The sequence below is a fragment of the Balaenoptera musculus genome, chromosome 1 (assembly GCF_009873245.2).
Source record: "Balaenoptera musculus isolate JJ_BM4_2016_0621 chromosome 1, mBalMus1.pri.v3, whole genome shotgun sequence".
NCBI classification, from domain to species: domain Eukaryota; kingdom Metazoa; phylum Chordata; class Mammalia; order Artiodactyla; family Balaenopteridae; genus Balaenoptera; species Balaenoptera musculus.
Window position 1 is genome coordinate 37,810,353 of NC_045785.1, and position 20,778 is coordinate 37,831,130.

General features: G+C 38.1%; 2 protein-coding genes across 5 annotated transcripts in view; one reads left to right on the forward strand and one right to left on the reverse strand.

The window, feature by feature from the left end:
- Nucleotides 1–13,297, reverse strand: part of LOC118882103 (intracisternal A particle-promoted polypeptide) — a 36,908-nt gene extending 23,611 nt beyond the window's left edge. For 2 of the 4 annotated variants that reach the window (XM_036827678.1, XM_036827671.1), the window contains exons 1-3: nucleotides 13,186–13,297; nucleotides 10,204–10,545; nucleotides 2,512–2,943 (exon numbers count right to left, since the gene is read on the reverse strand). In XM_036827678.1, the coding sequence (XP_036683573.1) occupies nucleotides 2,512–2,943; nucleotides 10,204–10,495 (724 nt within the window). In that variant the 5' untranslated portion in view covers nucleotides 10,496–10,545; nucleotides 13,186–13,297. Of the gene's footprint in view, nucleotides 1–2,511; nucleotides 2,944–10,203; nucleotides 10,546–12,895 lie in introns of all 4 variants that reach the window. The other 2 variants (XM_036827677.1, XM_036827679.1) reach the window with 2 other exon arrangements.
- Nucleotides 13,298–13,443: 146 nt separating this feature from the next.
- LOC118882215 (NIF3-like protein 1) lies at nucleotides 13,444–14,038 on the forward strand. Its single transcript, XM_036827687.1, has 2 exons — nucleotides 13,444–13,838; nucleotides 13,942–14,038. The coding sequence occupies exons 1-2, from the start codon at nucleotides 13,474–13,476 to the stop codon at nucleotides 14,030–14,032; spliced, it is 456 nt and encodes a 151-aa protein (XP_036683582.1). The 5' UTR covers nucleotides 13,444–13,473; the 3' UTR covers nucleotides 14,033–14,038.
- The last annotated feature ends 6,740 nt before the right edge of the window (nucleotides 14,039–20,778 follow it).

The following is a 20,778-nucleotide window of genomic DNA, read 5'->3' on the forward strand; positions in this document are numbered from 1 at the left end:
AATTAGTTATTACTTTAGTTTCTTCTTTGTTAATTTTAGTGAGATTTAAATACATTTTTGTAGTATAAATAGTGTGATAGAATGATTCTTATTCTTATAAATTTTTTTTTCTATCTATCCATGCAACCATACACCCACCTATCATCCATTCTCCTATACAGAGACATCTAGAATGATGTTTAATGAATGTTAATTATAACTGGCTATTTCTGGGTGATGGACTTTGGGTGATTTGTTGGTTTTTTTAATACTTTATTACCTAAACTTTTCATAAGAGTATGTACCATTTTTAAAAAGTAAAATCATTCTCTAAAATGCAAGAAAAATATATGTTATACTAATAATATTAAATTGCCTGAATTATTCCTGTGGTAAATACAAAAAATATACACCAGGGGGAAAATCTACACATTTCACATAACATAATTTAACCATTTCAGTTAAGTCTCTTGCTCCTTCACTGAATTTTGTGGTAGACTCTCATTATTTTTCTGTATGAATTGTCCATCTTTTCTCCAATATGATCAAAGAGATAAAGTTTCAAAAATAGTGAAAAATATTAAGGTTACCTTTAAAAAAAATCCTCCATTTATTTCTCCCTTGCCTCCCTGCAGTTTTACTCCAGTGAAATATCTTTAGGTGATAACTATTGGGCAGTGCAAGACTTAAACACTGTATTACAACACTAAAAAGCTGCAGGAAAACATGTCCCAATTCTAGGGAACTTTCCTTTGCTCCTAGCAGAGGAACTTTCCTTTAGCACTCTGTATCTGCGGCACTTGGGAAAAGCCAACTCAACCATGAAAGCCTTTGTCCCACTCCTAAATTCTCACATGATACATGCAAAAATGTGTCTGGATAATTTCTCTCTTCTTGTTTTACCATTTAAATACAGTCAGTCTTCATTTTTTGTGGATTCCTTACTTGTGACTACATCTACTCACTAAAATGGATTTGTAACCCAAATCAACATTCACAGCACTTTCCTGGTAGTGAAACATGCCACAGAGCGGCAAAAAATTTGAATCACCTAACACGCATGTTCCCAGGTGAGACTGAAAGAGGTGACATCCTGCCTTCTTGCTTCAGCTCTCACTATAAACAAGTGTCCTCTTCACACTCTATTTAGTGTCATGGTTTTCACATTTTTGTGTTTTTTGCTGTTTTTTTCACTGTTTAAAATAGACCCCAAGCATACTGCTAAAGTGCTGTCTAGTGTTTGTAAGTGCAAGAAGGCTGTGATGTGCCTTACAGAGAAAATACATGTGTTAGGCTTCATTCAGGCTTGAGTTATAGTGCTGTTGGCCATGAGTTTAATGAATCAACAACATATAATATTAAATGAGGTAGTTCTGACAGACACACACATAAAACAAAGTTATGTATTGATCAGCTGACAAAAATGTTGTAACCAGAGGCTTGTAAGAACTTACCCTGTATTTCCCTAGGAACAATGGCTCAGTATTTGTCAATTCAGTGTTCTTGGCAAATTTATAGAAGATAACTACCATGAATAATGAGAACTGACTATATATGAATAATGAGAATTAACTGCATATACATTAATACAAGATATCACTCAGAAAAACCTACAAAATTCTGTTAACACTGTTAAGAATGGGAAAAAACTAAAAATCCACATTAAATATAATTCCTTCACAGAATTACAACCTTAATGCTAATATTATATTTAATTCATAATAAAATATTTGTAATTCAGTCACATCCTAAATCTTCAGTGCATGACAAGAGTAAAACCTTCAAATCTTGAAACCAGGTCCAAAGTAGTTTTTAAAAATAAATTTAGTTATCATTTTTCCAATATAAAGATAAAATTTATTTTATACTATGGTGAAAAGTATTTTCAAAGTGTAGAACCTAAATATATTCAAAGGCTACATAGAAGCTATATTATATCAATATACAATTCATTTTATAATGATAGGAGTTACAAGATTTATTGAGTTTTGGTTTTGTGTTTAGCATATATGTTTTCTTCAAATGCTGGGTTTTGGTGAAGTTTTCAGTGGCAAGAAGAAATCTTACACTAAAATAATTAGTACTGCCTAAAATAGCACCAGTATTTTAACTCTGTCAGCAATTTTATCTCCCGTGGTACTTAATCTCAAGAAAGTATTTAAAGATTTGATTAAAATACTGGGTAGAAATACTGAAATACTGGGACTTCCCTGAAGGTGCATTGGTTAAGATTCCATGCTCAATGCAGGGAGCGCAGGTTCGATCCCTGGTCGGGGAACTAAGATCCCACATGATGCATGGCGTGGCCAAAAGCTTAAAAAAAAAAAAAAAAAGAAAGAAAGAAAGAAAAAAAAGAAATACTGAAATACTACTAATCTACCCACAAAACACAGAAGTTGTATCTTGCATATAATAATCATTCAGTAAACGTCTGCTTATTGAACTGAAAAACGAAAACACTATCACATTTCAAATAGAGGAAAGGTCACTGGATAATTAACTGACTAACTTAACATGGAACAAAAAAATTACCTTCTATATACTTTAAAAGCCTCTGAGGAGGTAATAAAGGGAATCGAATTGGGTCTAGCACTTCCACCACATGTTTTCTTCTCTTTCCGAGATCTTTCAGAATCCACTGCATTGCAGCTAAGAAGACCTGGTATTCATCCTCGATGCTAAGCTCTTCACTTCGCAAAATTTTGATCAGCTGATCTTTTGTAAGTGCCAGGAACTCTTCCCCACTATGAACCTCCAAGAAATGGACATGAATGTAGTTTTCTGTAAATTCCAAAAGATCATGGCAGGCAATCTGCTCAGAGAACTGAAAGATCCCAATGCAGTTCAGTGGATCAATTTGTCCTTTCAGAAATTCACAGCAAAGATTAACAACTTCAGTCAACTGTAGCATGTCTGCTGCAACAATCAGCTCTTGGACATTATTCACTCCTATGTTCACTATACCTAGGGAAGTAAGGAGACAAAATAACCAATAAAATAAAATAAACATTTGACTTATATTCAAAGACCATTATATTCAATACTTGATTCCACTGATAGCTTAGGCTTTGCCGAGTAGATACTAAGTATAAAGGCAACAAAGAACTTGTAGAAAGGTGCAGAACTTAAATGATAATGGTACCCCACATTCATGTAACACTTAACAATGAACCAGGCACAGCATTAATTGCTTTATACATTCACTTAACCCTCGCTACAACCCCATATAATAGGGTTTTTTCCCCTTATTATTATTTTTTAATTAATTAATTAATTTATTTATTTATTTATTTTTGGCTGCATTGGGTCTTCGTTGCTGCACGCGGGCTTTCTAGTTGTACTGAGCAGGGGCTACTCTCTGTTGCAGTGTGCGGGCTTCTCATTGTGGTGGCTTCTCTTGCTGTGGAGCATGGGATCTAGGCGTGCAAGCTTCAGTAGTTGCAGCATGCAGGCTCAGTAGTTGTGGCTCGCAGGCTCTAGAGCATAGGCTCAGTAGTTGTGGTGCACCAGCTTAGTTGCTCTGCGGCATGTGGGATCTTCCCGGACCAGGGCTCGAACCTGTGTCCCCTGCACTGGCAGGCAGATTCTTAATCACTATGCCACCAGGGAAGTCCCCACTTTCATAATGACTTTTTATAATGACTTTGGGAAGACATCAAATACTCAATTATATTTAGAAGGGAAAAAAAACACTGTAAGTCTACCTAATAAGGATAAACTCTCCATTCAATCTTATACTTTCCCTTTACCCCTTTAAAACATTCAACTAAACTATGTGTCTAAAGTTTGTATTCCCAAATAGATTTATAAACTCTGTTGGGGCAAGGCTTGTCCTTTCTGTATTCCCAATGCCTAGCACACACTAGGTGCTCAAAATATTTATTATATGTGAATGAATGGCCAAAGACATTATGGTGAGAGGAAGACTATGGCTTGATGAATGCAAACAGGGGTTTTCTGAAAAGTATAGGAAATGGAATCCACCATGGGAATAAATGGTAGTGGCTGCAGAGAAAACTGAGATAAGACTTAATTGAATGAAATGAGAATTCACTACAAATTTGGAGAAGATAAGATCATGGGTTGTGATGGAAGGTAACTGAATGACTGCTACTGGATGAAACCAAGAGTTACTTGAAAGTACTAAAAAGAATGCCCTACAGCTTAATAAGGCTTTACAGATTATTAAAAGCACTTTTACAGCAACAAAAAAAATAACAACCCAATTGAAAAATTAGCAGAAGACCTAAATAGACATTTCTCCAAAGAAGACATACAGATAGCCATCAGGCACATGAAAAGATGCTCAACATTGCTAATTATTAGAGACATTCAAATCAAAACTACAATGAGATACCACCTCACACCAGTCTCAATGGCCATCATAAAAAACTCTACAAATAACAAAGGTTGGAGAGGGCGTGGAGGAAAAGGAACTCTCCTACGCTGTTGGTGGGAATATAAGTGGGTGCAGCCACTATGGAAAACAGTATACAGGTTCCTCAAAAAACTAAAAATAAAGTTGCCATATGATCCAGCAATTCCACTCCTGGGCATATATCGGGACAAACCTATAATTCAAAAAGATACAAGTACCCCTTTGTTCATGGCAGCACTATTCACAATAGCCAAGACCTGGAAACAACCTAAATGTCCACTGACAGATGAATGGATATATATACAATGGAATACTACTCATCATAAAAAAAAAAAATGAAACAGGGACTTCCCTGGCAGTCCAGTGGTTAGACTCTGTGCTTCCACTGCAAGGAGCACGGGTTCGATCCCTGGTCGTGGAACTAATATCCCTCATGCCTCGAGGCCAAAAATAAATAGATAAATAAATAAAAATAAAAAAGAATTAAAAAATTTCATTTGCAGCAACATAGATGGACCTACAGATTATCATACTCAGTCAGAAAGAGAAAGACATACCATATGATATCACTTATGCATTAAATCTAAAATATGACGCAAATGAACTTACCTACAAAACAGAAACAGACTCACAGACATAGAGAACAGATTTGTGGTTGCCAAGGGGGTGGGGGGTGGGGGAGGGATGGATTGGGAGTTCGGGATTAGCAGATGCAAACTATTATATACAGAATGGAAAAACAAGGTCCTACTGTATAGCACAGGGAACTATCAATCTCTGCTGTATGGCAGAAATTAACACAACATTGTAAATCAACTATACTTCAATAAAATCAAAAAATAAAAATAAAAGAGTAAGCTACATGTAAAAGAATGAAATTAGAACATTTCCTAACACCATACACAAAAATAAACTCAAAATGGATTAAAGACTTAAATGTAAGGCCAGACACTATAAAACTCTTAGAGGAAAACATAGGCAGAACACTCTATGACATAAATCACAGCAAGATCCTTTTTGATCCACCTCCTAGAGAAATGGAAATAAAAACAAAAATAAACAAATGGGACCTAATGAATCTTAAAAGCTTTTGCACAGCAAAGGAAACCCGACACAAGACAAAAAGGCAACCCTCAGAATGGGAGAAAATATTTGTAAACGAAGCAATTGACAAAGGATTAATCTCCAAAATATACAAGCAGCTCATAAAGCTCAATATCAAAAAAACAAACAACCCAATCCAAAAATGGGTGGAAGACCTAAACAGACATTTCTCCAGAGAAGTTATACAGATTGCCAACAAACACGTGAAAGGATGCTCAACATCACTAATCATTAGAAAAATGCAAATCAAAACCACAATGAGGTATCACCTCACACTGGTCAGAATGGCCATCATCAAAAATCTACAAACAATAAATGCTGGAGAGGGTGTGGCAAAAAGGGAACCCTCTTGCACTGTTGGTGGGAATGTAAATTGATACAGCCACTATGGAGAACAGTATGGAAGTTCCTTATATAACTAAAAACAGAACTACCATATGACCCAGCAATCCCACTACTGGGCATATACCCTGAGGAAACCATAATTCAAAAAGAGTCATGTACCACAATGTTCATTGCAGCTCTATCTACAATAGCCAGGATTGGAAGCAACCTAAGTGCCCATCGACAGATGAATGGATAAAGAAGATGTGGCACATATATACAATGGAATATTACTCAGCCATAAAAAAAACGAAATTGAGTTATTTGTAGTGAGGTGGATGGACCTAGAGTCTGTCATACAGAGTGAAGTAAGTCAGAAAGAGAAAAACAAATACCATATGCTAATACATATATATGGAATCTTAAAAAAAAAAAAAAAGGTTCTGATGAACCTAGGGGCAGGACAGGAATAAAGATGCAGATGTAGACAATGGACTCTTGAGGACACGGGGAGGGGGAAGGGTAAACTGGGACAAAGTGAGAGAGTAGCATTGACATATATACACTACCAAATGTAAAATAGATAGCTGGTGGGAAGCAGCTGCATCTCACGGGGAGATCAGCTCAGGGCTTTGTGACCACCTACAGGGGTGGGATAGGGAGGGTGGGAGGGAGATGCAAGACGGAGGGGATATGGGCATGTATGTATACATATAGCTGATTCACTTTGTTATACAGCAGAAACTAACACAACACTGTAAAGCAATTACACTCCAAAAAAGATGTTAAAAATAAATAAATAAAATAAAATTCTAGCTCTACCCCAGCAGTATGACCTTCACCTTATGAAATCTAAATATACTTTCTGAGGGTTTAAAAAAAAGTATTTTTACATTTATTAAAATTTATCTCATCTAACCTTCACATGAATTAAAAAGTGCTACTATCCCCAGTTTATGAATAAGGAGAATGAGGCTCTCACAAGCTCATTTCTATTTTTTAAGTACCTACTTTACATTACCTATAAAACTCTGTAAAGGCACAGGCCACACCTGTCTTGTTTACTATCATATCCCCAGTGCCTAGCTCAAAAAATATATTCACATATATATTGAAAGAATGAATGAATAATTGACTAAAGTTAAATGAAATGCTTCGTATCACACAGCTAGTTAGTGGCAGAGCTAGATCACAAACCCAGGTCATTTGATTTTAAGTGAAGTGCGTAAAAATCTATGGTGAGAAGAATCTGTTAAGACCTATTAGAATTGTGAACGGTTAATAAAGAATGTCCAGAGGAGGACTTCCCTGGTGGCGCAGTGGTTGGGAATACGTCTGCCAATGCAGGGGACACAGGTTCGAGTCCTGGTCCGGGAAGATCCCACATGCCACGGAGCAAATAAGCCCATGCGCCACAGCTACTGAGCCTGTGCTCTAGAGCCCACAAGCCACAACTACTGAGCCCACGTGCCACAGCTACTGAAGCCCACACGCCTAGAGCCCGTGCTCTGCAACAAGAGAAGCCACCGCAGTGAGAAGCCCGCGCACCGTGGTGAAGAGTGGCCCCCGCTCACCGCAAGTAGAGAACAGCCTGTGCCAGTAAAGAAGACCCAACACAGTCAAAATTAATTAATTAATTAAAAAAGAAAAAAAAATGTCCAGAGGAGAGATTAATAGAATAACAGGTTTTGCTGCCCCATCCCAAAAAAGGAAATGCTATTACAATGAAAATCAAAGATCATGTTTTTAAAGAACTAATTGTATCAAAGACTACAAAGTTCCCTGTCCAATAAATACCCAATATTCATTTTCATTTAATCCATACTAACAGAACCTTGATTTTGTTGTGAGTGGCAATTGTGCCCTGCTGAAAATTACATTTCTCATCCTCCCTTGCAGATGGGGGTGAATTTTTGACTGAGTTTGGCCAACTTGATACAGGCAGCAGTTATTGGGGAGGGTTACCAGAAAAGCTTAAAAAGGGATAGACTCAGCCGGCAGGTCCTTTTACCTTTTCCTCTTCTGCCTTCCACTGGTTAAAGTTCACTGATCATGAGATTAGAAGCTACAAGCTATAGATGGTGGAGCAAAATATTGGAAGAATAATGGGCTACTAATAACATCAAGAAGCCACCATACCAGCCTTGGGATGGCTTCTATGGATCCATTTTTGTTGGAAAAATAAACTCCTATCTTGTTATTTTATATCTTTTACTAGTGGCCAAATGTTGTTCTTTACTGTTAACCAATTTTACCTTAAATGTCAATATTCTACAATGTTATTATCCCCCAGATATGCTCAGTAGCTTTTACTTCTCTAGGTTTTACCACTTTTTATTCCTTTGATGGAAGTGCGAATCATCAGCAATATGGAGATGATGCCATGAACATTCTCTTTCACTAGATATCTCTTGTTGCTACTGTCAGACAACAGAGGCAGAATAAGCAACTTGTGGAATTTCTTCTTTTTTTATGTTGTTCGACACTAATTGCATTGGATTAATCTGTGTTAATTTATACTTTGCAAATAAGAGAAGCAGGGGCATTTATGAAATAGTTTAATCAGCTCATGTAAGTCATTTAGAAAAGTGAGGTCAAGAACCCCTCAATGTTAATCTGTACACTAGTCAATAGGCAGAGCTGCACTGCTTTCAGCAGATAAAAGATAATGATTTTTATTTTTTTAATTTATTTTTTAAAAATGTGATAATCATTTTTACAATCCCAAATTAAAAGCTATTTTCTGAAAATTTCCAAAAAGGAATATGAAACTACACAAAGGAAAGAAATCATCTTGGGACTTCAGTGGTGGCACAGTGGTTAAGAATCCACTTGCCAATACAGGGGACACAGGTTCGACCCCTGGTTTTGTCATTTTCCAGGTTTAAATAACATGCTTTAAATAAACAATACTTTATCAGGCCATATCCCACCAAGTAGTCCTTTAAGGAGAGCAAGGTATATTCTCAAAACTAGAGTATAAACAAACATAGTCTTTGTTTTCAAACATTTTTTCCTGATTGTAAGAGTAATATATACTCATCACAGAAAAAAAACTTTAGGGACTTCCCTGGTGGTGCAGTGATTAAGAATCCGCCTGTCAACAACGCAGAGGACACGGGTTCGATCCCTGGTCCGGGAAGATCCCACATGACGCGAAGCAACTAAGCCTGTGCGCCACAACTACTGAGCCTGCGCTCTAGGGTGAGCGAGCCACGACTACTGAAGCCCACGCGCCTAGAGCCCGTGCTCCGCAACAAGAGAAGCCACCGCAATGAGAAGGCCGTGCACCGCAACGAAGAGTAGCTCCTGCTCCCCACAACTAGAGAAAGCCCGTGCACAGCAACGAAGACCCAATGCAGCTAAAAATAAATAAAAAATTAAATCTTTAAAAAAAACTAAAACAAAGAAACTTTAAGGCAGAAAAGCATAAAAATGAAAATCACACATTTTCCCATACACTGACATACACTTTTTTTTTTTGGCCGCACTGCACTACTTGCGGGAAGTGTAGAGTCCTAATGACAGGACCGCCGGGAAATCCCTATATTAACATTAATACTTTAGTGTATCTCTTTCAAATCTTTTTACCATGTATATTTATGTTACATATGACTTATATTTTACACTATGGTTTTTGTTTACATTTTATTCATTAAAACTCTTCAGAAACTTAAAAATAAAATTTTGTTTAAATTAATACATGCTGATTATAGAGATTTTGAGGAAAAAACAAAAAAAAGGGAAAAATAAGAATCTTCCATATTCCATCATCTAGAGATAAACGCTTATAAATATTCTAGTCTTTTCCTGTGCACAAATACACAAATGAATTTTTTATTTTACAAAATTGGGGTGATATTTATATACAGCTTTTTTTCCACTTAATATATTGCAAACATTCTTCCATGAGAATGTATATATGTGTGTGTGTACATATATACAAATATAATTTGTGAGAACTAAAAATTATTCCATTATATATACATGTACCATAGTTTATTTAACCATATAAGGTACTGAGGGACAAACTGTATTCCATTATATACTATTATAAATAATGTTACAATAAATGTAAATATTTGCCTGCATCACTAATTAATTCCTTAGGATTCCCAGAAAAGGAATACTGGGTCAAAAGATATGAACTTTTTGTTTTGTTTTGATTTTTTTGGCCGTGCCATGCAGCATTCAGGGATCTTAGTTCCCCGACCAGGGACTGAACCCGCGCCCCCTGCAGTGGAAGGTGAAGTCTTAACAACTGGACCACCAGGGAAGTCCCGATATGAACTTTTTGAAGGTTCATAATAACATATTGTCAAATCACTTTCTATATGTTAGATCAAGTTATATTCCCATAGCAGAACGTGAGTGATTGCATCATTCTTCACTCAAAGCTACAAGTTCACTTAACATACCTGTGTAAATGAAATCTAGAAGTATTTGAAAGATTCCAGCTTCAATTCCTAGAATCTGTACAACATCTTTTGAGGACTCTTTCATTCCTCCAGTGAACAAAGCTGCAAAGTAAGGACTACTGGCAGCCAAAACCAGCCGATGAACTTTGAAAGTTTCCTTTCCAACTTGCAGCTGCACATCACAGAAATGCTGTCCATTTCTCATTTTATTGATCTGGGCCAAGATGAGTTGAGCATGTTTATCTGATGAAAAAGGACTATCACCAGCCTTGGCACAGCCCTCATTAGCCATGATGATGACAGATTAATTAAAAGGACTGTTGCCCATAATCTGGTCCTACCCTGAAAAAAAAAAACGAAAGAGACCAAACAATGTATTTTTGTGTTTAACATGTCTTCTATTCATACATGTATGAAACATTCCCTATCCTCAAGGAGCTTACAATCTATTTAGGGACATAAAACACATATGAAACAAATAAGGGCTAAACTGTGTGGTACTATTTCTAACAGGGTTTCAAAGAAGGGAATAAATAATGGGCCCTAAAATAATTAGATGGTGCTTCACAGCAGAAATGGAACCTGAACTGGACACTGAGTGACAGTGTATTAAGGTATGAGGAGAGGGCATAAACCCTTTCAGGTGGAGTAAAGAAAATGAGGAAAGGCACAAAGGTATAAAGATATTTTTGTACACTGCAGTAAGGACGCACACATGGCAGCCAAAATGAACTTTCAAAAAGCAATTGTGATCAGGCCAACTGTCTGCTTAAAATCCTTCAATTTGTACACTTAGCACACAAAGCCCTTCAAATTTCACCTCTACCTATCCAGTCCTACCTCCTATAATCCTCTTTGAACTTAATACTCCAACAAAACCTAACAATTTACAGTTCTCTAAACACATCTCTTTCATGGCACCCTTCTCCCACCTTTTCTTTCTGGATCTTTGTTATAAATCAAGACTGTTCAAACTTATTTTCCTCCAGGAAATCTTCCCTGTTCCTCTCTCCTCTGGGTTTGGTGCTCACCCTAACCTTACCTATTTTACAGTATACTATCACATTCTACCTTGTCAGACATTTTACCACCCTACTCCCTAGACAGACACACAGACACACACAAACACACACACACTCTGAAAGTTCCCTGAAAGACAACTCCTTAGGGACTATCTTTCATAGCTGTAGCACCAGTATCTAACATATCTTGTTTTCAAATGTTTGTGAAATAAATGGGCACAAAGAAATAACAATAATAGCTTAGGATGTTTTTGTTTAATTCTGATAACTTTCCCACACATTATGCCAATTGTAATTCTCACAATAATTAAGAGGCTGGAAGAAAAAGATATTGTTATTTGAAATAAGAGAAGGAAACACACGCTCAGTTTCCCAAGGTCACAGAGTTAGTATAATGACAGTCCTGGTATTTGAATCCAGGTCTTCTTACTCTAAATCCTTGGTTTTTCCCATCATATCATGTGCATATAGAGAAGGAGCTTTGAAACCCAAGCATAGCAATTTGAACATGAACCTTTACAGTTTTATCGAGAATAAACATGACAATAGTCATATTTCAGAACTGTTATTTGAGCTTTCAGGGGATGAGCTAAGAGGTAGCAAAGTCTTAGAAAACAGTCTTCCAGCTTTAACAATGAGAATCAAAGGGATAAATCCAAGTTACTTTTTGAATAAAGAAACCATGAGATCCAGTAATATAAGAGATACGGAGATGAAGCACAGGGGAAATCTAAGATGACTAAGGTATTTAGGCATCAAGGAAAATTAGTAATAAGACTGACAGAAATGGTGTGACCTGATGTTAAAAATAAGGGGGGGCTAAATTTATAGCATTCAAACTTATTAAAGTAAAAATAACTAAGCTGATTATCACGATTATCTAGGAATTAACTTATTGAGAAATTTTATTGAAAAGTTCCGAGGTAGCTGCTAAAACTTCACATGAGCTCCAACATAAATGTCAACATATTACATTTAACTGGCATATAAAAGCAAACAGTGTATTTGTCTCTACATAGAAATTTGACCTGCAGATATTATTAAACATGGCATGGCTGTCAGGCTTTCTTCTGTTTTAGATTTCTTCCTATCAGCAGATTTTGGACCCCACTGGTTTGCTTAATTACAAGGTACCTCCTCTGCCCCCAACTTCAGGGCATCAAGCACAGCTACTGAACTAAAATGCTGCCTCCTGCTACAAAAAAGTTACTGAATTATCCATCCACTCTGGCAGCCAACAGCAGAAATCCTACTCTATTACTACTATGCTTCTTAGTAACTGCTGATACTATCCCACTGCCACTGGAGTACTTCATTCCAAAAGGCGGCACGTGGTATGACCCTATTTCCAAAAGGCAAGAGCATAATTCAGGGACATCGCATACGGATGTAAGCGACGTGCCCCAAGAGACACAAACTTGAAAGGCAGATTATTTAGGAAACGGTGGAGATGCCCAGAGTAAGTAAAGAGGACCTATGTTTAGTGGCCTCGAAGTCACTGCTGCGAGGATCTGGAAGCTGCTTCATTCAGCAAAGCGTGTCAGAAAGAATCCCAGGACGAGCAAGCGTCAAAAAAAATGAGGCTCTTTGTGCTTGACTTGGGGGCTGGACCTGGAGAGCTAACCCTAAGCTGCTGCGACACTAAAGGCAGATAAACATTCCGGTGCTACCTAAACGGCGGGGAAGACATCTCAAATACTCCTGGTGACAACAGACGGGCCGGAGCTCGGCCTCGGATTCCCCAGTGGGGGAGGGGAGAAGAGAGGCAGGAAGGGACCGGACTAGACGACGTTCCGGGCGAAAACACTTCGATTATTAGAGGCACGCCTGAACGGCAGGAGGAAGCCGGTTCCAGAGGCTCCTCGCACTCTCCTCCTCAAGGGTCCCGAGAGCCGGAGAGAGCCGAGGAGGAAATTCCCAATCCCGTCATAGACGCCCCCGGGCTGAAGGCCCTTCTTACCCGCCGCTTCCCCTTCCCGCTGGCGCCCGCTCAGGCTCTGCGTGCGCAGTCGCGATAAGCTAGCGCACAGACGGGGCGGGGAAAGTCCGGCAGGGTGACACGGCGCGGGTGACTGGGCAGTGCGGCCTGCTGAGGGCTTGAGGCGAGGCCCGGCCGGCTGAGGGGGCCTCTCCACTCCGCTGGCAGGGCGGGTCTGCGCGTGCGCACTGCTCTTTCGCTCACGGGGAGCGGCGGCTCTTGGTGCGGCGCTGCTGTGGCGCTGGGCTCGTGCTTGACTCCCGGCGGGCAATGGCCTTTGGCCAGCTTAAGCTCCCGCCTTCTGGGGCTGGCCGGCTTGCCCTTTCCACGCCGCCTACCCTCTCTCGATTCTTGGGGCGTCTCAGGCAGCCAGCGAGCCTCAGTGCTAATGAAAGAGTCGGGATCTGCTCTCCTCACACAGCCTATGACGCTGCTCCCCAGGAAGTCAACAACTGGCTGGCTAAAGGGCTTGCAGTTTCCACCTCCAGGCCCATCCATCCTTCCAAAGCTCCTGAATGCCCCACGGAGGGAAAACACAGAGTAGAATTCAATGTTACCCACACCCAAGATCTGGACAAAGTCATTTCTGCAGTGAAAGGAATTGCAGGTGTATATGTCACGTCTTTTTCTGCTAGGTACAATATATTTTCCTCTTTTTTGTGTGTATTAATTTGTAAGAATCTTTCTTACAAATTCTATAACACTGTTATTTAAGTTTACAACAAATCATTTTCCTAGGTCGGTTTACAAAGCAGCATACTTCTCATTTGCATGTGGGTCCCTGAGGAGGAGAACTATGGGATTTTTTCAAAACAAAGATGGTGAGTAACGCACACACAGACACACACACAAACACCCCCACATCACCGCACCCCTCACGCGGGGCTGGGCGCTTCTCTATTCCTTACCATTCACTCAGATCGTTTTGAGTCTCTGCCTGACTGAGCCCCGCGCTATGAGTGGATGTCTACTTTGAGTGAAGGGACAACTCAAAACGTCCAGTTATTTAAACTGTTGAACCTCATAATATGGCACATTTAAAAATGGCTTTCAAACTTTCGGACCCCAGCTCACAGTGAACAAAAACATTCTACATCAAACCGGTTACCACATACCTACCACATAGATATACACATCTGAAACAAAAATTTCACAAAACTCTTGTTGGGGAGGGGGAAATTTCCCCCTCTACTCATCTTGATTTCTTGTGGCTGGACTAATAATAAAATTGACACAAGACAGTTTAACAGGAAAAAAATGAAAATTTAGTTGTTCACAAGGAAGACTCATAGAAAGGGGCTTAAGAAGTGGTCAAAGCAGACAGCTTTTATATTTTTAAACAGAGAAACAATTTATGAAGAATTGACAGGACAAAGAAACTAGGTTTTGGGAGTTCAATTAGCGAAAAATCTAAACAGAGTTTGGGCTTGGGGTAGTAAATGGGAGGAAGTAACAAGGTTTGTTTATACAGGCTTGTTGGCCTGAATTCCCTATCTCTGGAGATAAGAGTGTCCTTCTACCTCCAAAAGCAGGGAGTGCACCTTTCACGTGAGAGATTTATTTCCTGCTTTCAGGGAGATAGAAAGGAGGGTTAGAGTGTCTCTCTTGCGTTGGCCATCTCTTAAGTTACTTTAATGCAAGAAAATTGGGACTTGCCTGGTGGTGCAGTGGTTAAGAATCCGCCTGCCAATGCAGGGGACAGGGGTTCGATCCCTGGTCCGGGAAGATCCCACATGCTGTTGAGCAACGAAGCCCGTGCGCCACAACTACTGAGCCTGTGTTCTAGAGCCCGTGAGCCACAACTACTGAGCCTGCGTGCCAAAACTACTGAAGCCTGTGTGCCTAGAGCAGGTGCTCCACAGCAAGAGAAGCCACTGCGATGAGAAGCCCACGCACTGCAGCGAAGAGTAGCCCCAGCTCACCTCAACCAGAGAAAGCCCACCTACAGCAACGAAGACCCAACGTGGCCAAAAATAAATAAATAAAATAAATTTATAAAAAAAAAAAATCAATATGCCATTGAGGTACATTTTGGGGCAACCTACCCTGGGCCCCATCACTTATTTGCTACCAGCAATGCACTAAATTTCTATTGCTTCTTTTTGATTTCATTACCAAAAAAATGCTGAAAGGGAACTGTTGTAAGGAAAAATTGTCAAAGACTTGGAAATGAGCAAAAGAAATTACTTTTCAGTGTAAGCCTGGGCATTGTCTAGCAGACACTGGAAGGATTTGAATGCATAGGGATGTCTTTCTGTTGACTAAGATCTTTTTTTTTTTTTTAACAATTTTTATTTATTTATTTATTTTTATTTATGGCTGTGTTGGGTCCATTTCTGTGTGAGGGCTTTTCTCTAGTTGCGGCAAGTGGGGGCCACTCTTCATCGCGGTGCGCGGGCCTCTCACTGTCGCGGCCTCTCTTGTTCCGGAGCACAGGCTCCAGATGCGCAGGCTCAGTAACTGTGGCTCACGGGCCTAGTTGCTCCACGGCATGTGGGATCTTCCCAAACCAGGGCTCGAACCCGTGTCCCCTGCATTGGCAGGCAGACTCTCAACCACTGCGCCACCAGGGAAGCCCGACTAAGATCTTTTACAAAAAAACTGGTAATATTTAGAATAATTCTTGTCCACGTTGAAGAAAAGATACCCCCAAACATTACATTTTATTGACCTATAGGGTATTAAACTACTTTGCCTCTGTTAGGGAATTCATTTCAATATTCTTGTTTCTTAGCAAATTCGTACATTCCTGTAACGTTTTACTGGCTCACTCATTAATTAATGAGATAAATAACATTTTGACGTGTTTATTTTATATTTCTGTGAAAATCGTCAGTTTACCTTTCAGAAAATTATACCTCAGCACCACTAAAATTAATTTCACAATTTACTATTGTATTGCACCTAGCAATTTGAAAACTGGTGCTTTAGAGCATATACCTAGGAGCAGAATTGCTGGAACATAGGATATGTGCATCTTCAATTTCACTAGAAAATACTTATTTTCCAAACTCATTTTTCCAGTTTACATTTCCACCAGCAGCAAATGAGAGTTGCCTGGCTTCACATCCTTGCCAACATCTAGTATCATCAGATGTTTCAATTTTGTATGATCTGATGAGTGTAAAATAGTATTTTATTTTTATTATAACTTACATTCCCTGATTATTAATGAAATCAGGCAGTAAAAAGATGTTTATAAGCTGCTATGGACTGAATTTTGTCCCCCCACAATTTGTATGTTGAAGCCCTAACTCCCAATGTGATGATATTTAGAGATGGGGCTTGAGGGAGTTAATTAGGATTAGATGAGGTCATGAGGATGGGGCCCTCATGATGGGATTAGTGCCCTTATAAGAAGAGACACCAGAGCATGCTTGCTGTCCCTCACTCCACCCACACATGCATGATAGAAGACCACGTGAGTATCTAGTGAAAAGGTGGCCAACTAGCCCCCATTCGCATAAAGAAGCAGTCATAAGAGCACACAGGGAGATGATGGCTGCCTACCACCAAGCCGAGAGAGAGAAGCCGCAGAATGAAACCTACCTGGCTGGCAACTTGATCTTGGATTTTCCAGTTTCCAGAACTGTGAGAAATAAATTTCTGTTGTTTAAGCCAGGGGTCCGCAACCCCTGGTCTGCGGAGCGGTACTGGTCCACAGCCTGTTAGGAACCCGGCTGCACAGCAGGAGGTGGGTGCTGAGTGAGCAAAGCTTCATCTGCTGCTCCCCATCGCTCGCATTACCGCCTGAAACATCTCCCCTCCCACCCCCGTGGAAAAATTGTCTTCCACAAAACCAGTTCCTGGTGCCAAAAAGGTTAGAGACCACTGATTTAAGTGACCCAGTCTGTGGAATTTTGTTATGGCAGTCAAAGCAAACTAATACATAGGCCAGTTAAGTTTCCTTTTGCGTAAAATGGCTATACATGTGTTTCGCCCAGTTTTCCATTGAATTTTTAGTTTCTTATTGATATTTAGGATGTTTTATGATTATATGTGTTGCCAATTTTTTATTCATTATCTCTCTCTCTTTTTTTTTTTTGGCCACACCGTGCGGCTTGCGGGATCTTAGTTCCCTGACCAGGGATCGAACCTGTGCCCCCTGCAATGGAAGCACGGAGTCCTAACCACTGTACCACCAGGGAATTTCCTTCATTGTCTCTTTTAATGAACAAAAATTTATAATTTTACCAATGTATTGGTCTATTTATTTATGTTTTGCACTTTTGGTATATTGCCTAAGAAATTCTTCTCCTCCCCAATGTTATAAAGATATTATATTTTATTCTAAAAGTGTTATAATGTCTCTTTTCACATTTACTTCTTTAAGTCACTAGGAATTAATTTTTGAGTATGGATTGGGATAGGGATCCAATTTTTTTCCCCATATGAATAACAAATTGTCACAACATTATTTACTGAATATTTCATATTTCCTCACTAATCTTCAATGCTAGCTCTCTCCCATTTTATGTTTCCTTTTGGGCTGGAATCAGTTCTCTGTTCAGTTACACTGGTCTATTCATACATGCCCTGCTGCTTTAATTACTATACTTTTGTAATGAGTCTTGATATCTGGTAGAATAAGTTTCCCTGTCTTGTTCTTCTTCAATGGTGTCTTGGCTATTCTTGGAACACCTGGTTCTTCCACATAGATTTTAGAACCAACCTGTCAAGTTTCACACACAAATACATACAAGGGAGGAAGGAGGGGTTCTACTAATATTTCAATAAACGTATAAGACAATTTGAAGAGAATTAACACCTTCATAATATTGAATACTTTTATCCATTAATAAAATTAAATTTTAGAAAAGTTTAAAGTTTTATATTTTTATTCATAAGGGTCTTATATATCTTTTATTAAATTTATTCCTGAGTACTTTCTCTTTGTACTATTATAAATAATATCTTTTTAAGAATTACATTTTATGTTTGTTGGGGTACTTCTGTGTGTTGATTTTATGGGCAACAACATTGCTTAATTCACTTATTAATTAAAAAATTATCCATAGGGGCTTTGGGATTTTTCTGTGTAAATAATCATATCATCTGCATATATGACAGTTTGTTTCTTTTTTTCCAAACCTTATACCTTATGTTTATTTTTCTTGTCTTACTCAGCTAGCTAAGATCTCCAGTGTGAGGTTGACTGCAGATGCAGAGTAGGGTAGGAATTAATGCGTAGACTTTGGAGCCAAATGCCTAAGTACAAAATCTAGCCCTGCCACTCAGTCCTTAAGCAATCTATTTAACTTTTCTTGAAACTCAGATTTCTCAAGTTGAACTATGCCTAATTATTGTACTTCATATTGTCGTTGTAAGGATTAATTTAACTATATAAAGCAGTTAGTATCTGGCAACTGTTAGCACTTTAAAATTATTAATAAAACAAAAATAGTAATAATAGGGACTTCCCTGGTGGTCCAGTGGTTAAGAGTGCATGCTTGCATTGCAGGGGACTCAGGATCTATCCCTGTTCAGGGAACTAAGATCCCTCATGCCATGCGGTGTGGCCAAAAAATTAAAAACATTTTTTTTAATTTCAAAAAAAAAGTAATAATAAATAAAGTATCCTTACACAGGTCCTGATTTTAAATGGTATTTTACTGTTAAATATAATGTTTGCTGTAGGTTTTTTTTGGTAGGCATATTTTTATCAGGTAGTTCCCTTCAAATCCATCTACAACTACTACAGTTAGTACTACTACAACTGATAGCGATGATGATAATACTGAACACATATGGTATTTGTTATGCTTTTAACCCCTAAATTTATTGCATCTCCTGAGTATTTCATGAATTGACTTTTAGCAAACACTTTTTCTGTATCTTTTTTTAAAAACTGAAGTATAGTTGATTTACAATGTTGTGTTAGTTTCAGGTATACGGCAAAGTGATTCTTTCTATATATATTCTTTTTCAGATTCTTTTCCATTATAGGTTATTATGAGATATTGAATATAGTTCCCTGTGCTATACAGTAGGTCCTTGTTATTTATCTATTTCATATATAGTAGTGTGTATTCGTTAATTCCAAACTCCTAATTTATCTCTCCCCCTGCCTTTCCCTTTTGGTAACCAGAAGTTTACTTTCTATGTCTATGAGTCTGTTTCTTTTTTGTAAATAAGTTCATTTGTATCATTTTTTTTTAGATTCCACATATAAATAATATCATGTGATATTTGTCTTTCTCTGACTGACTTCACTTTATGATATAAAGTATGATAATTTCTAGGTCCATCCATGTTGCTGCAAATGACATTATTTCATTCTTTTTTATGGCTGAGTAATATTTCATATACATATAATGGAATATATATATACTCCATTGAAATATATAGATGTATATATTACATCTTCTTTATCCATTCATCTGTTGATGGACACTTAGGTTGCTCCCATGTCTTGGCTATTGTAAATAGTGGTGCTATGAATTCTGTATCTGTTTAGATGATCATGTGATTTTTCTTCTTTAGCCCGTTAATGTGCTAAATTGCATTAATAGGTTTTTTAATGCTAAACTAATCTTCATTTCTGATGCAAATTTCACTTGGTCCTCATGTGTTTATCATTAATTTAACATTGCTGGATTTGCTTTGCTAACACTTTTTAAAAATATATTCATTTATTTATTTGGCTGTGCCAGGTCTTAGTTGCAGCATCTGGGATCTTTGTTGTGGCACGTGGACTCTTAGCTGCGGCATGCATGTGGGATCTAGTTCCCTGACCAGGAATCGAACCCAGGCCCCCTGCATTGGGAGCGCAGAATCTTAACCATTGGACCACCAGAGAAGTCCTGCTGAGACTTTGCTTAGAATATGTGCATCAATATTCGTGAGTGAGCCTAACCTTTTGTTTTCCTTTGTTATACTACTCTTTTCTGATTTAAGTATCAAGATTATACTAACTAACCCCCGACATGGTTTTAGGAGTGTTTTTCCTTTTTCTTTTTTTTTTTCTCTGCATGAGTCTGAGTAAGATTGGAATTGAGTAAGACAGAAGCTGTTGAACTTGCCTGTAAAAATATATGGATCTGTTGTTTTCTTTGTGCAAAGATTTTTAACTGTTGATTCAATCTCTATCACATTTTCACTTTATTCTTGAGCAATTTTGCTAATTTATATTCTTCTATAAATTTGTTCTATTTAATTAAAATTTCAAATTCATTCACAGACAGTGAAACAATAACGTTAACAATATTCTCAAATTTTAATCTCTGCTATTATCTATAGTCATGGCTCCTTTTTTATTTTTAATATTTATTTATGACATCTTTTTTTCTTGATAAATCCTGCTACATGTTTCTCAATCTTATTATTCTTTTCAAAGAACTGACTTTTGGCTTTGTTGATCCTCTCCACTTTATCTTTGTTTCCTACCTCATTATTTTCTGTTTTTATGTTTATTATTTCCTTATTTTAGCTTTCACTGAATTTATTCTTTTCCTCTTTATCAGTTTAAGTTTTTCAGTTGCTTAGTTCCTGACTTTTCAGTCTTTCTTATTTTAAAATATAGGTTTAAGGCTAAAAATTTCTGTCTAAATATCGCTTATAATGTAAGCATGAATG